Genomic DNA, 15,927 nt, shown 5'->3' with positions numbered 1-15,927 from the left:
TCCCATATGGGCACGGGTTCAAGTCCTGGCTACTCCACTTGGAATCCAGCTCTCTGCTATGGCCTGAGAAAGCAGAAGATGATGGCCCAAGTCCCTTGACCCCTGCACTCGTGTGGGAGACCCAGAAGAAGCTCCTGGCCTTGGATAGGCACAGCTTTGGCCATTGTGGCCACCTGGGGAATGAACCAGTGGATAGAAGACCTCTAACTCTGCCTGTCAAATAAATATTAAACAAACAAACAAAAAAAGTTATGGGGATGGGCTAGCATTGTGGTGCAGAAAGTTAAGCTGCTGCTTGCAACACCAGCATCTCATGTTTGAATCTCAGCTGCTCCACTTCTGATCCAGCTCCCTTCTAATGTTCCTGGGAAAGCAGTGGAATATAACTAAAGTACTTGGGCCCCTGCCACCCACGTGGGAGATCTGGATGGAGTTCCAGGCTCCTGGCTTCAGCCTGGCCCAGCCCTGGCTGTTGCAGCCATTTGGTGAGTGAATTAGCAGACAGAAGATCTCTGCCTCTTCTCTAATTCTGCCTTTCAAATAAATATTAAAAATTCACTGATGGGGCACAAAGAATGACAAATGCCTACCACAGTGAACTCGGCTAGTTATGTGGTAGCTTATATTAAAACTGTTGTGTTGAAATTAATTTGAATTTTAGTTACCACTGAAAATTTCAAATTTCTCAAGGTTCATTTGCAGATGTAGAAGTTGGATCCCTATGCCAGAAACTCATGACATATAATGTACTAAATGACTAAGGTAGATGTGGATAATTTATAAAGTAGTAATTAAAGAGACTGGGCAGAAAGATATACAAATTAAACTATATCATAATAAATGGCATTTAGATACCTGTAAGTTCAAACATGGTCTTTATATTCATCCACCTAACCCCACAGGTAGAACAGGGCAGAGTTTCATGACTGCTTTGAATTCTTATGGTCCTGTTAAACATCCACTTATGCAGTTCTTTGTATCTTATATTCTCTAACTCAACTTACCTTATTTAACAGCACTTTTATCACAGAACTCCAGTCCTAATTTTATTTAAAATAATACCACCAAAGATAAAATGTTATTTCTTTACTTATGTTAAATAAAAACATGAGAAAATCCTTTTGTAAAAAGGGTCAAAATATTCCTGTCTCCAAACCAAGTCCATGGATGCAAACAATGTTGAGCTTTCCCCCCAAGGGTCACAGTGCACGTTCATGTCATAATAATCTACAGAGACAACAGAGGTTCAGGTCCCTCAGTTGCCACTTCAAAGAAAGTCACATGCAATATTTGGGAAAAGCAAGGAACAGATCATAAGCTTGAATATTTTTTGGAAACATCCATTGCTCTGGCAATGAACTTCAGCAATGAATATTTTTTTGTGTTGCCCTGCTAAATTTTTAGCCCCATTTATCAATGCACTTCAGTGGTACAACTTTTCACATTTCCAGAAACCATATTAATTTGCAGTACAATTCTAAAGTAGATGAAAGGGTTGAGTTTTATAAATTTTAAAATTACATATAATAGAATTAACATTGCTGGATTTTGGCCAATAGAAACAAGACCCCATAGAATTGCCATTACCCAAACATAATTGGGTACATATTTTCAACTTAACAGCTAGGTTCTGAATTAATTTGTCATTTCTGATCTACCCTAAAGACTAAGCTTGAATCTCTGAAAACAAGTGATTCATGATTTCTATACCCACACGTTCCATAAATCCACTACAAACCCTACAGTCTGACTTAGCTGAATGACAAATTATTCATCCAAATAGGTCATGGCTGGCTCACTATTCTTAGCTCAGGCTGCAGAGTTTTTTCTATGACTGGAGTCACTGAAAAGAATTTCTCTGTTAGAGAAAGCAGACATTTTCATCTCTGGCAGACTGCCAAGATGCTACTTTATTACAGAATTTATGAACTAGTTTAATAACTTCTAGGCTTTATTAAAAAGGGAAAGGGGAGAAAGAAAAACAAAGGATAATTTAATACAACCCCATGTCCCAAAACTCCCCAGTTTTTTTAGTGCAAGATATGCTGCATCATCAAAGCACTTGAAAATTACCATGAAATTCTAGCAAGAGTAATGAACTCAGAAGTAGTAATAAAAAAGAGGAACAATCAGAGAGGCACACAATTGTTGTTTTTTTAAAAGGATTTTTATGCTATATTAAAAAGCCACAAGATAAAAAAGGGATAAACCAACATATATCTTAGAAGTCCTTCCAAGAGTCTCAGTATCAACAGTCACGAAGGCTTTTACCATTCCTTCTCCTCTGCTCAGTCTGCAGTTAATTTAAGGATCACTGGAGATGACTTGCACTCTAGTTCTTAAAATCAAACCTGCTCTGCCAAATCCAAAACCCTAAATTTATCCAAATTGTAGAAACATGCTTTTACCACACGTCCACCAAAATACCTCCCATTCAGATCAACAACAGCTAAAAGGCAAACAAAAAGACAGGCGGTTAATAAAGGTATCTTGTAAGACATCATGACAGCATTAACTTTAACAGTAACTTCATTTATAAGAGTTAAGGTCACAAATTCAACTTTTGTTTGTTTATTTTAGCTGTACAACCTACCTTTGATTGCTGACTCAACTCTCTCAAATTCTAAAAATATTCGTACTGCTTCATCATCAGGGGCACCAGGAATCTGAAAGAGAAATGACAGTAAGAGTAAAAGGAATCAGGGCTGGTGCCATGGCTCGCTTGGTTAATCCTCTGTGTGCAGCGCTGGCATCCTGTATGAGCGCCGGGTTCTAGTCCCGGCCGCCCTTTTTCCAGCCCAGCTCTCTGCTGTGGCCCGGGAGGGCAGTGGAGGATGGCCCAAGTGCTTGAGCCCCTGCACCCGCACGGGAGACCAGGAAGCACCTGGCTCCTGGCTTCGGATTGGCACAGCGCTGGCTGCTGTGGCCATTTAGGGAGTGAACCGACGGAAGACCTTTCTTTCTGTCTCTCTGTCTATAACTCTACCTGTCACACACACACACACACACACACACACACACACACACACACAAAGAGTAAAAGGAATAATTTGAGATTAGCACTATGACTTTTCTCCTTTACATGATCTGCATCGGAGTAAACATTCTACTCATTAGCATACATGGACAACAGTAGTCCAAAACCAAACAAGTTTAAATTGTCATCAAGGATTATGCCGAATGCCTGTTTTGTAGTTGGGTGCTGGGAACACACAGCTAAGCAAGGTGGTTTTTGACTCTTAGAGGTTCTACACCAACTGATGGACAAGCAAATACTTATGTGGCCTACAAACAGCAATATAGTAAGGAAAAAGGAAGAAATGGGAGCAGAAATTTTAGATTTGTGCTCTCAACACTTTTCACTTTAGATCTCAATTTTGACTGACTAGCTTTCTAAGTCCTCTGTAATATGGCTCTTCCATCTATGTAAACACGTCGCCTCCTAATCCTCACATCCACCCATTCCATCTACATTACTTCCAAGAAGCTTCTTCCCCAATCTGAATTCCCTTCCCTGGTCCTGCCCACAAAACTGACCTAGTCATTTCAAAACTCAGCTCATATCTGCTGACACTGTTCACACAGCCACCTCTATTTTTTGCTGACTTACTTCTCTTTTTCAGCTCCTATACTTAAAGTCAATACAACCAAGTTCAGAAATTGAATGTTCCCTAGCTGTTTTACCTGTGTTTATATTTCTTCAATTGCACAGATCAGAGAGTATATAATGTTTCCTGCATCCCAAATACTCTCAATATAGTACAGAGCATATGAGTCACTACATAAATACTTGCTAAATGACTGAAATCAAAGGCATGATTAAATAGCTAAACTACTCGAGCACACTACAATAGAGGTATTTAATCACTACATTGATCCTCAGTCATAAAATGAAACATTTCTGAGGGCCGGCATTGTAGCACATTGGGTAAAGCTACCACCTGCAAAGCTGGCATCCCATCTGAGTGCCAGTTTGAATCCTGGCTGCTGCACTTCTGATCCAGTTCCCTGCTAATGTGCCTAGGAAAGTAGCAGAAGATAGCCCAAGTGTGTGGGACCCTGGCACCTACTTGGGATGGCTCCTGGCTTCTGGCTTCAGCCTGGCACAGTGATTGCGGCCATTTTGCGGAGTGAACCAGACGATGAAAGATATTTCTGTCTCCTTAATTCTACTTTTCAAATAAATAAATAAACCTAAAAAAAATTTATTTCTTCACCAAATCACATTTGATGTCATTCTTGTTTTTATATTTAAAACTGTCACAATAAGAAAAGTGTTAATTACTGTCTGTTGTCTGTGGCAGTAAGACAATATGTTACTTACAGCAATATCCCCTGTACTTGTAGAAAATGTTTTGTAAACTGCCCATTACAACTTGGGTTATAAGTAGCAAAAGAAAACTCGCTTACTTCAAATATCACACATTTTCCAACTTTGCCATATTTTTCACATTCTTCCTTGGTTTCAACTTCCAAGTCTTCATCTACCTCTCCTGCACCAACCATGTTCTATAAGCAAACAAAATAATTTAAGCTCAGTATAATTTACAAATACATAACAAATAAATGAATTTTATTCATAACAGCAAATGTTTTCAATCTCCAAAGACACAACGAAAAATACTGTCCCTGAAACACTCAAAGGTTGGTATTTCTTAAAACACCAAAACAATACGTTGTTTTTAAAAGTTTTAAGAGCATCTATAAAGCACCAAAATGCATAAACTCAGCTTAAGTCCTAGCAATTTCAAAGTAATCACTCAATGTACTCTCAAACACTGTTTTTAGCAAAGAAACATAAACATTAGTAAAAAGGGAATCTGAAACCAGCCTTAAATAGGGTCTACCCAAAGATATTATTTGCCAAAGTATTATTTTTAGACTTCTTTAACTGTAAATGGTATGGGGGCGGGGTGAAAGCAATGTTGGTCAGGGTCTAGGATGAGGGAACACAAAAATTAAGGCAGGCAGCCAGGTTTTTTTCTTTTGCTTCTTACCCTTAGTAGGACGACTTTAGTGGGACACTTAAGTATTTCAGTCAATGGATTTGAATCCGACTTCTTAGATGCATCTGTGTAAAAACATATTACAGACATGTCACAGAAGTGAGGCCTACTTACAATGACCAATTTAACTTCAAGAGCAATGTTCACTATGTTCTAGAATCATTAATAAGCATCTATATAATTTCTGAGCAAAAAATGTAGCCTTACTTGCAATGAAGGCATTTGTTTTATGTTTGTATAATAATTACTGAAAATTTTTAGCTTCCACTATTACCTGCAACCTGCTCATTTCACTTTCACTTTCTAAAGGGCTGACAACACATATGGGTCACAATGACAGGTGATTGTAAGAACTGGCGAGTAACAGTCCAAAGTCATTAGCCCAGCATAACAAGCAGTTAATTATGGCTGACACAAATTGGCATAACCACTGTTTTTTTGCTATATTCAGGCTGACTTGCTGCTTCCTGAGCTGCACATCAACAGGGCTGCCCGAAAAGTTTCCTTATTTTAAGAAAGGGAACTCAAGGCCGGCGCCGCGGCTCACTAGGCTAATCCTCTGCCTTGCGGCGCCGGCACACCGGGTTCTAGTCCCGGTCGGGGCGCCGGATTCTGTCCCGGTTGCCCCTCTTCCAGGCCAGCCCTCTGCTGTGGCCAGGGAGTGCAGTGGAGGATGGCCCAGGTGCTTGGGCCCTGCACCCCATGGGAGACCAGGAAAAGCACCTGGCTCCTGACTCCTGCCATCGGATCAGCAAGGTGCGCCCGCCGCAGCGCGCCGACCGCGGCGGCCATTGGAGGGTGAACCAACGGCAAAGGAAGACCTTTCTCTCTGTCTCTCTCTCTCACTGTCCACTCTGCCTGTCAAAAAAAAAAAAAAAAAAAAAAAAAAAAAAGAAAGGGAACTCAGCTAAGATGACTTAAAATTAACTCAATTTGCCTGCTTAAAATGCTACTATGCATTTGTCACATTCCTATATGCTCTCAGTGCAGATTGTAAAAATCAAAATAAAATCATCTATCAACAGACTGTAAAACTTTACATCTCACAGAGCAAGCAATCAACCACATCTATAATGAAAGGCTAGAGAAAGGGGGAAAAGGAGAAATGATTCACTGAACAGAAAGATATAACAGATAAAATAACAATAGACTACACATAGCTCTGTCCTTCATGCCACAAAAACATAATTATTTTATCAAGAAAACAAGATTCTTTGCCCAAAGTAGGTATGAAATAACTTTCCTCAGGACTGTTCATTTCCTGCCTAATTCCCATTGTTGTTTTCCTCCCAGAGGATTTCATCTTTCTATTAGCCGTGTTCTGAAAATATAAAGATGAGCCTGAGGCCTCTGCATTTCACAAAACACAAGTAGAAATGCATCATAAATTTAGAATTACCGTATCACAGCCCGCTGGCCTTTCCAGCTGGGCTGAGGGAGCGCCGCCTCTTTGTAGACTTACCCTGAGATTCACCCTTCTCCATCGCGTCACCCACAATTATTTTGCCGCCCCGCTTGCTGGTCTTCTCCACTGACAACGCAGTGCTCAGTCCCTGCTCATGTTTTCCCAGACCCTGGCCTTCCCGGAAGCCGTACTTCTGCATGATCTTATGTGCTACCGTGCCACTAGGAGGAGAACGGAAAATGTTCCTTCACTTGACATCATCAACTATAAGTTGGATTTTATATCACTATGATCTCCTTCTAGAGAAAGAGAGTATAAATTCCACAAGGGCTTCAATGAAATCACAGATAATTAACAGTGAGTCTTTAGAGGGAAACTGGAGATGTTCCAGATATCCTAAGCTAATGACTGCAATCCAGAATATTCTGTAATCTCTAGTTCTTATAGAATCTTCCCAATACCTCTGTGGAAAACACCAGACTTCTTGAGTCCTCCCAGAACTGCAGTTACATAGTTTATGACCGCAGTTTAGTGAAAAGAGCAGCCTGTCAAAAAGTAAGTATCAAATTTCAGACAATAAAGATATAGCACAGAATTCCAATGGAAGACTTTTGAATCAATAAACACTTAGAAATCACCTACTTAACAAACAGGAAACAGAACCAGATGATGACCTTATGGTTGACCAGAAGTAAAGCAAGACATGATATTCAGAAAGTATTTCTGGGGCTGGTGTAATGGGTTAATCTGCTGCCTCCAATGCCGGGATCCCATATGGGTGCCTGTTTGAGTCCCAGCTGCTGCACTTTCCATCCCGCTTCCTGCTAATGGCCTGGGAAAAGCTGTGGAATATGGCCCAAGTGCTTGGGCTCCTGCCACCCACATGAGCAACCTGGATGAGGCTCCTGGCTCCAGCCTGGCCCACCTCTGTTAGGGCCATTTAGAGAGTAAACCAGTAGATGGAAGCTCTCCCCTCCCCCCCCCTTTGTAACCCTTTCCAATAAATAAATCTTGAGAAAAGGAAATTATTTCTGTGGGTATTAATGGCAGAAGTGGAACTAACGAAGCATTTGCTTCTTAGTCCACTGTTTTTACAATAGCATCACAGCTTTCACACTTGAGGCGCCACATGAGTCTCAAGGGCGCCCCCCAGTGACCACTGCTGCTCAAAATGACCCACAAAACCCTGCTTCCACCAGATCTGTTTCCGAATTTCATGTATTTAAGAGTTTTCATTTGAATAAGCTAATCTAGGAGTAAAAAGACTAAAATCTTTTCAATTACACCACATTACATCTTTCTTAAGTTAAAGGTATAATTCCTGTTTAAAAGGGAAGTCAGCAAAATGTCAATTTTTACCATCAAGCAAAAAAAAAAAGCTGAAGTCTCCAGCACATATTCTATGGAAACCCTGTCCAATAAGATTTACAGCAATGATGGAAAAGCTCTAGATCTACACTGTCAAATACGGTCAGCATCAGCTGCATCTGGTTACTGAGAGTACTTGACACTTCACTAGGGTGACAGAGAAACTAGACTTTCACATGCACCTGTGGCCCATAGCTACCATAAAGCGTCATGCAGGATAGGAGACGGACACCAAGAATTAGAAACTCAAAACATTCCTGGTGTGCAGGAACCCCAGACCCAAAAAGGCGTGGCGGCTCAAGTGCCTCACTGGCAGCATTTCTATGAAAGGCAGCATCCTGGCAAGCAACACAGAACAAAGACCTCAGTGTGCTGCTGCTTCATTTGATAGTTCTTTCACACAATCAGAGCAGACCAGAAAAACATTCCCTTAACCAAAAAGCACACTAAATACACCAAATCCAGCCAGGTGGGAAAAAGAAATCCACGAGCCCCACCTGAATGTCAACCTTTAAATTGATCTTTGTTTGCTGGCAAACAAATACCGAATTATAGTGAGAATGACTAACAGTTTTTAGACTAAAGGTATAGAAACATGACCTTAAAGCAAATGACCTTTTTATTAGAAGGAAAAAAAGTTACTTACCCTTTGGAGATAACCCAAGTTAACGCTAATTCATATGCTATTTTATTTGTGCAAATGTTATTAAAATTAATATAAATAAATGTAGTTATCAGAAACTTCCTATCCAGAGAAATAATACTCAACATCTAAACCATTCAAAACTTGTTGTGTACAAACCAGTTTCACCTTGAGCACAAATCCCTTGAGAAGGGCACTGGGCGACTGAACTCACCAAGTGTCTCCCTGTAGTCCTCAATGTCCCCATTTTCAAACAAGCTGAATCTACGCAAAGGGACTGCCCATACCTCAAACTGTTTCTCAAGGCATTTTTACATTTGCTTAGATAGTAACACTTAAAATCATTACCCCATGTTAGCAAGGAAAGAGTTGCTAGGCCCAGTTGGAGATCTCGGTCTGTCCTGTTCTTCATACACTGGGGGAGGAATGGCAGCTTTGGAAGACTGGGATCGAGGTCTGGAGTCTTCTTCATAAGGAAAATCTCGGGGTACTGGTGGAGAAAAGCAAACCAGCTTCACCAAGACACCATAGAAAAAATTTTGAAATTGCACCTGTATCAATTACTTATCTTGAATTAATTCAAACTACATTTCTGGTTTACCACAAGAAGTGATCAAATCACAAATGTAGAACACTGATTCCTAATTTTAACACCACTTCTACTGTCCGTATCTCATCAAACGTCCTTTTTACACCTTACTGAAATTTCATTCACCTTTTAAAACTGACAATTCTAGCTTGAATTCATAAGATTTTCTGTATGTTTCAAGGAAATAAATATAACTCTCTCCTAACTCTCAGAGTATCTATGGATACTATCTAACCTTTCCATTTTCTTAGTCTTACAGACCACAAAGGTCTTTAATATCAGGGACCACATTTCAACTCTAACTACACTTTAGAACCAATGGAAGCTTTAAAGCTATGCAGATGCTTGGACCCCATTCCTGGAGATTGGTTTCAACTGTAACATATTGTCATATGTTTTTAATAGACAACAGATATATTAAAAATCACCTTCTTTAAATAGTAACATAAATAGTGTGACAGGTATGAGCAGTTTAGAGAAAGCTACATTTTCTTGGGGCAGTTTAGTTATGATCCAGTCCAGAGCAATGGGAAATGATCTAGATGATACAGAAAAGTTCAGTCCCAATCCCCACTGGGAGAAGAAACAGTGTGTGGGCACCATACTTACACAGGCACACACACTCACTCTGAAACAACCTATTGGGAACAAATTAACCAAAGAAAGTACTGCCCTTTGTGGAAGGTCATAAATAAAACAGCTATCAGTTTAAAAAGGTCTAAAAGTAGCAGGGGTGGAAGACAGCAGCAGCTCTGGCTCACCTTCAGCCTTAAGGGTCAGGCTGCTTCCTTCTAAACCCAGGAAACAGTGATCCAACCTATGAATCCCCATAATTAGGTTAACGATTTATAGCAGAATAAAAGGGGAAGAAATGGTTCTACGTACATTCTTTGTCTTTCTCTACAAGAGAAGTAGGTGGGGCAATGGCAGCACCGCCCATACCTGCAAAAACAAATACACAGATGAAAGGAGGGAAGAAAAATGTTTCCGATGCCTGACTCCCAAGGACTTTAACAGGCTCTGTTCTTTCTATCAACATATCCTTAAGGGGAGGGAAAAAAAGAAAAAAGACGAAGACCTGGTACTTCCATATTTCTGCTAATCCCTAAATAACTGAGTATCTGAAGTTAGGATTACAAATGTAGAAATCGAGTCAGGTGTTTAGCACAGTAGTTACAATACTGGTTAGGATGCCCACATTCCATGTCAGAGTCCCTAGGTTTAAACCTCAGCTCCTGAGTCCAGCTTCCTATCGATGCGGAAAGCAGCAGCGATGGCTCAAGTAGTTGGGTTCCTGCCACCACATGGGAGACTCGGACTGAGATCCTGGCTCCAGGCTTCAGCCCAGAATTCAGGTTGTTGTGGGCATTTGGGGAGCAGGCCAATGTCTGGGAGCTCTGTCTCTCAAAAAAATAAATTTAAAAAAAGAAATGAAGAGAACGGGTAACATCCAGACAGACAAAACTGTTCCTTTGTAAAAGGCATTCAGGAACCCCAGAATTGGGGTTGGCACTATGACATTAAAGCTACCAACTGCAATGACCGCATCGCATGTGAGTACTGGTTTGAGTCCTGGCTGTTCCATTTCCAATCCAGCTCCCTGCTAATATGCCTGGGAAAGCAGCAGCAGATGGAACAAGTGCTTAGGCCCCTGGACCCACATGGGAGAACCAGATGAAGCTCCTGGGTCCTGGCTTCAGTTTGGCCCAGTCCTTGCAGCCACGTGGGGAGTGAACCAGAGGATGGAAGCTCTAACTGTGCCCTTCAAGTAAATAAATCTTAACAACAACAACAAAACCTAGAATGTAGTTACCAAGTGATTTTCAAGGAAAAATTATGCATTTCAGACTTATACATGACCTCCTCTGGGCTTCATAAACCTTTGAAGTAGGTTACTATTTCCAGTTTACAGATGAGAAAATGGTCAGAAATGAATAAACTGGCAGAAAAGAAATAAACTCAGTTCCCTATCACACCAAAGCTTTCCCCCACGACACAGCATGGTTAGTCCTGGAACTGAACACCAATTTGGAAGTGTGAGTCCTTCTGGCTCCTGAAGAACCTGGCAGGTGCTGCCAGTATTCCTTCCTGTTTATGTTATTGCATGGAAAATGGGGGATACAAATCAACCAAAAAGGTAAGGTTTTTTTTTCCCATTTTCTATCCAACAATTGAAGGCAGAAGCAATAAGGAATTTTCATTACATGTATATCCTACCATATTAGTATAGAGTAAAATGGAAATTTTAAAAGTTGTTTATAAATTATGCTGCATCAATTTAAAATATTTCACAATAGTAATTACTTTAAATTCAGTATGGATGCATTGTGATTAATCAGACTGGCTGTTACAAATTACTGAGGATAAATATAAATCCACAGAAAGTCTCCATATGTATTTTTTTTAAAGATTTTATTTGTTTATTTGAAAGGTAGTTACAGACAGAGAAAGGGGGAGGCAGAGAGAAAGGTTTTCCTTCTGCTGATTCACTCCCCAAATGGTTGTAACGGCCGGGAACTGCACTGCTCTGAAGCCAGGAGCCAGGAAAATGCTTTCCGAGTCTCCCATGTGGGTGCAGGGGCCAAGGACTTGGGCCATCCTTGACTACTTTCCCAGGCCATAGCAGAGAGCTGGATTGGAAGAGGGGCGGCCAGGACTCGAACTGGCACCCACATGGGATGCTGGCGCCACAGGCAGAGAATTAGCCTACTGCGCCACAGCACCGGCCCCCATATATATTCCTTTTGAATTACTCCTGTGGTAGTTTTTTAATCTTGTCACTAAGACCTGAGGTGATTATTGATGGGACTCTGTGAAAAGCAGACTAATAAGGTCAGCATAAAAAATTCAGGTTGACTACTACAAATCTGCTACTAACCAAGTTAAAATATGAGCATGCCCTATCTGTTAATAGCAGTACAGTAGACCCTCTTTATCCACAGGGAATATGCACCCAAGACATTTCCCAGACACCTGAAACACTGCACATAGAATCAAACACTATATGGCTGCTGGTTCGAGTCCCAGCTGCACCACTTCTGATCCAGCTCTCTGCTATCCAGCTGCACCACTTCTGATCCAGCTGTCTGCTATCGCCTGGGAGAGCAGCAGAAAAGATGGCCCAAGGCCTTGGGCCCCTTTACCCATGTGGGAGACCTGGAAGAAGCTCCTGGCTCCTGGCTTTGATCAGCTCAGCTCTGGCTGTTGTGGCCAACTGGGGAGTGAACCAGCAGATGGAAGACCTCTCTCTCTGTCTCTCTAACTCTGCCTTCAAAAAAAAAAAAAAGAGATCAAACACTATATATCTTTTTTCCTATAATATATGTACTCCTATGATAAAGTTTAAGAGATTAGCAACAATAACTAATAATGCAACAGGACAATTACAATCATATACTATAACAAGTTATATATAATATGGTTTTTCTCCCTTTCACAAAATATCTTATTGTACTATACAATATATTTGTATATATTTTGTGTGTATATACATATATATATACATATATACACAAAATATCTTTAGTCTGTGGTTTACCATGTGCAACTGATACCTCAGAAAGCAAAACTGCAGGTAACGGGGACACTAGCATATCCATGGATATAATATTGGCTACAAGGTCAATAAAAGCTCTTTTTTTTTTTTTTTTTTTTTTTTTGACAGGCAGAGTTAGACAGTGAGGGAGAGACAGACAGAGAGAAAGGTCTTCTTTCCGTTGGTTCACCCCCAAAATGGCCGCTGCACTGATTCGAAAGCCAGGTGCTTCCTCCTGGTCTCCCATGCGGATGCAGGGCCCAAGCACTTGGGCCATCCTCCGCTGCCTTCCTGGGCCACAGTGGAGAGCTGGACTGGAAGAAGAGCAACCGGGACAGAATCTGGCACCCTGATTGGGACTAGAACCCGGGGTGCTGGTGCCACAGGCGGAGGATTAGCCTAGTAAGCCGTGGCGCCAGCCTAGAAGCTCTTTTTATAAGAGGCATTATAGTTCCTAATAACGTTTAAGAAAAAAATAAAAGTTTTTAATAATGTTCTTAAAAAAAGGATAGTCAACTTATAAACTGGAAAGATGAGCTGTATAAACATTTAACCAATAAAAAATGCTAACAGAAATGAAACACCAGTTGCTCAACAGAGATAATGGATATGAAATACAACACAAGTGGCCAGCATTGTGGTGCAGCGGGTAAAGCTACTGCCTGCAGTGCTGGTAACAAGGGTGCTGGTTTGAGACCTAGCTGCTCCTGGATCAAGCTTCTGGCTCCTGCCTTTGGCCCAGCCCAGCACAGGCCATTGTGGTCATTTTGCGGAGTGAACCAGCGGATACGAAGATCTCTCTCTCTCTCTTTCATTCTGCCTTTCAAATAAAGAAAATAAACCTATAAAAAACAAAAGTGGTCCATGGTGCTTTGGCACAGTAGGCTAAGCCTCTGTTTTGGTGCCAGCATCCCATATGAATTCATGTCTTGGTTGCTGCTCTTCAGATCCAGCTCTCTGCTTATGGCCTAGGAAAGCAGTGGAAGATGGCCCAAGTGCTTGGGTCCCTGCATCTGCATAGGAGACCCAAAAGAAGCTCCTGTTCCTGGCTCCAGATCAGCCCAGCTCTGGCCACTGCCGCCATCTGGGAACTGAACAAGTGGATAGAAGACCTTACTCTCTGTCTCTCCTTCTCTGTTTGTAACTTTACCTCTCAAAATAAATTAAATCTTTCACAAAAACAAATAATGATAATAATAGTAATAATAATAAAGCATGCCCCATTCTCACAATTCCCATTAGAACACTGCTAATAATTATTAAGAATTCATGTTGAGGGGGCCGGCACTGTGGTGGTGTAGGTTAAGCCTTCACTTGCAGCACCAGCATCCCATATGGGTGCTGGTTCAAGTCCTGGCTGCTCTTCTTCTGATCCGGCTCTCCACTTATAGCCTGAGAAAGCAGTGGAAGATGGCCCAAGGGTTTAGGCCCCTGCACCCACATAAAGGATCAGGAAGAAGCTCCTGGCTTTGGATTGGCCCAGCTCTCACCATTTGGGGAGTGAACCAGGAGATGGAAAATTTTCTCTTGTGTCTCACCCTCTGTCTGTAATTCTGCCTCTCAAAAAAAAAAAAAATTCATCTTGAGGAATTTATCTGGGTTTGATCCCTGGCTCCCATTTGACTCCAGATTCCTGCTAATGCACACTCAGGGAGGCAACAGTGATGACTCAACTGACTGGGCTCCTGCCACCCACACTGAAGACCCAGGATTGAGTTTCTGGCTCTTATCTTTGGCCCTGATTCCAGGCCCTTGGCCCTTGGGGCATCTGGAAAGTAAATCAATACATTGGATCTTTTTCTCAAATAATTTTGGTTTTTGAAGGATTTATCTCAAAAACAATTACAATTTTGCTCATAAAAGTATAGAGATGGAATGACTCTTCAAGCACCTAGCTCCAACTCCTGTCGTCCCACTTTCTCACTGACAGTTGAAAGCAATCAACACCCAGAAAGCTAAGTAGCTTCCTTAAATCCACGCGTGTAACTCACATGCATTGGTGTGCTTGACTCTACTTCCAGGAATGATGACCAGAAATACAACTGTACTCAGAAGCTCAAAAGATCTATATATAGATCACAGTAGAAACTTAAATTGTTGTGCAGCAAATGGATTGCTGGGATTCCAGAAAGAAAAGCCACCTAAACCAATGTCAAATAAGCTACTTATTAACTTGAGTATAAAAAGCAAATAGTGGGACTACACCACGCTTGAAACATAATATTTCTATCAGTGCCTTACTTCTTTTCCTCCTCTCCCGCTCATAATCTTCATCTTCATCAGAATCTGGGTCAGGTCGCCTTGAAAACCCACTAGCTTCATGTCTATCTTTACGCCTCCTGTGAGAACAAAAGAAGTAAATATTCATCACAGTTGAGTCACACTAGAGATAGAACCTGTGATATCATCTTGCCTTTCCTCCTGGCCAGAAAATATTCAAATCCTCTTAAATAAATTATTACGAATTGGGGAAGGGGAAGGCACAGAAGGACACAAGGACACAACTGTTTGAAGATTAAATTTAGCAAAGCATGAAAAGTGAGAAAACCTCAAAAGATAAAAATGAATAGGTACAAGAGTACAGTTAGCAAGAAAAGTTTCCTTGACATTTACCATAAAGCCTATCAACATAGTAATAATTTAATAGTTTCAATTCTCTAGAAATGGTTCAATAAATGAGTAACAATGCAATATTTAACAAACAATTTAATAACATAAAAACTTAAAAATAAATCCTGCCACCCATACTTTTTAAAAATAAAAAGATACATGTAAGTTTAAAGAAATTCCATCTTGCTCCAAAATAGTGAAGTTAGAAACATTTAAACCATGGTACTTCTAGTAGTCATCACACAGGAAAAATGCCTTCAACATCAGATCTCAAAATTATTTTTCTAATAAATCACTCAAAATCGGTACTTCAGGTTTTCAGAGTCTATAATGAAATTTACTCAGTCTGCCCACATGCCGAGACATCACAACTACAAACTCGGAAAAAAAAATTTGATTCCTTCTGTTGACTGCTCAGACCAATCATGACAATTTCAGTCTTAAGCACTGAAGTTCATTCTCTAATATTTTAATAAATAATTCAACTGCAAAAGAGCCCCAATCCAAACAAAGCCTTACTTTTCCCTTTCCTCTATTTCCTTTTGCCTTTCCAGCTCCCGCTGTCTCTGTCGTTCCTCTCTTTGGCGCTTCACTACTTTCTCATAATCATTAGGAAACATGGGATCATATTCATCAGCTAAGGGAATCAGAACTTCTCCTGCAGAAAATCCACTGGGAACAGGGTCCTGAGAAAGATAAAAACATCAAAATATTATCTCCATATCTTCCAGGATGACTCAGTCAGGTAGCAGCAGAATCATGACTTTTTTT

At 40.8% G+C, this 15,927-nt stretch overlaps 1 protein-coding gene across 2 annotated transcripts in view; it reads right to left on the bottom strand.

Annotated features, from left to right (window-relative positions):
• Positions 1-1,933: 1,933 nt before the first annotated feature.
• The window catches only part of LOC103347327 (splicing factor 45), a 37,148-nt gene continuing 23,154 nt past the window's right edge, over positions 1,934-15,927 (bottom strand). For both annotated transcript variants that reach the window (XM_051834754.2, XM_070055804.1), the window contains exons 4-12: positions 15,676-15,842; positions 14,788-14,885; positions 9,897-9,953; positions 8,771-8,912; positions 6,469-6,632; positions 4,998-5,071; positions 4,411-4,509; positions 2,594-2,666; positions 1,934-2,449 (exon numbers count right to left, since the gene is read on the bottom strand). In XM_051834754.2, coding sequence (XP_051690714.1) covers positions 2,346-2,449; positions 2,594-2,666; positions 4,411-4,509; positions 4,998-5,071; positions 6,469-6,632; positions 8,771-8,912; positions 9,897-9,953; positions 14,788-14,885; positions 15,676-15,842 — 978 coding nt within the window. In that variant the 3' untranslated portion in view covers positions 1,934-2,345. The remainder of the gene's footprint in view (positions 2,450-2,593; positions 2,667-4,410; positions 4,510-4,997; positions 5,072-6,468; positions 6,633-8,770; positions 8,913-9,896; positions 9,954-14,787; positions 14,886-15,675; positions 15,843-15,927) is intronic.

The sequence above is a fragment of the Oryctolagus cuniculus genome, chromosome 13, assembly GCF_964237555.1.
Source record: "Oryctolagus cuniculus chromosome 13, mOryCun1.1, whole genome shotgun sequence".
Classification (NCBI taxonomy): domain Eukaryota; kingdom Metazoa; phylum Chordata; class Mammalia; order Lagomorpha; family Leporidae; genus Oryctolagus; species Oryctolagus cuniculus.
The sequence above is the reverse complement of the archived record's forward strand: the minus strand, read 5'-3'. Positions and strand labels throughout refer to the sequence as shown.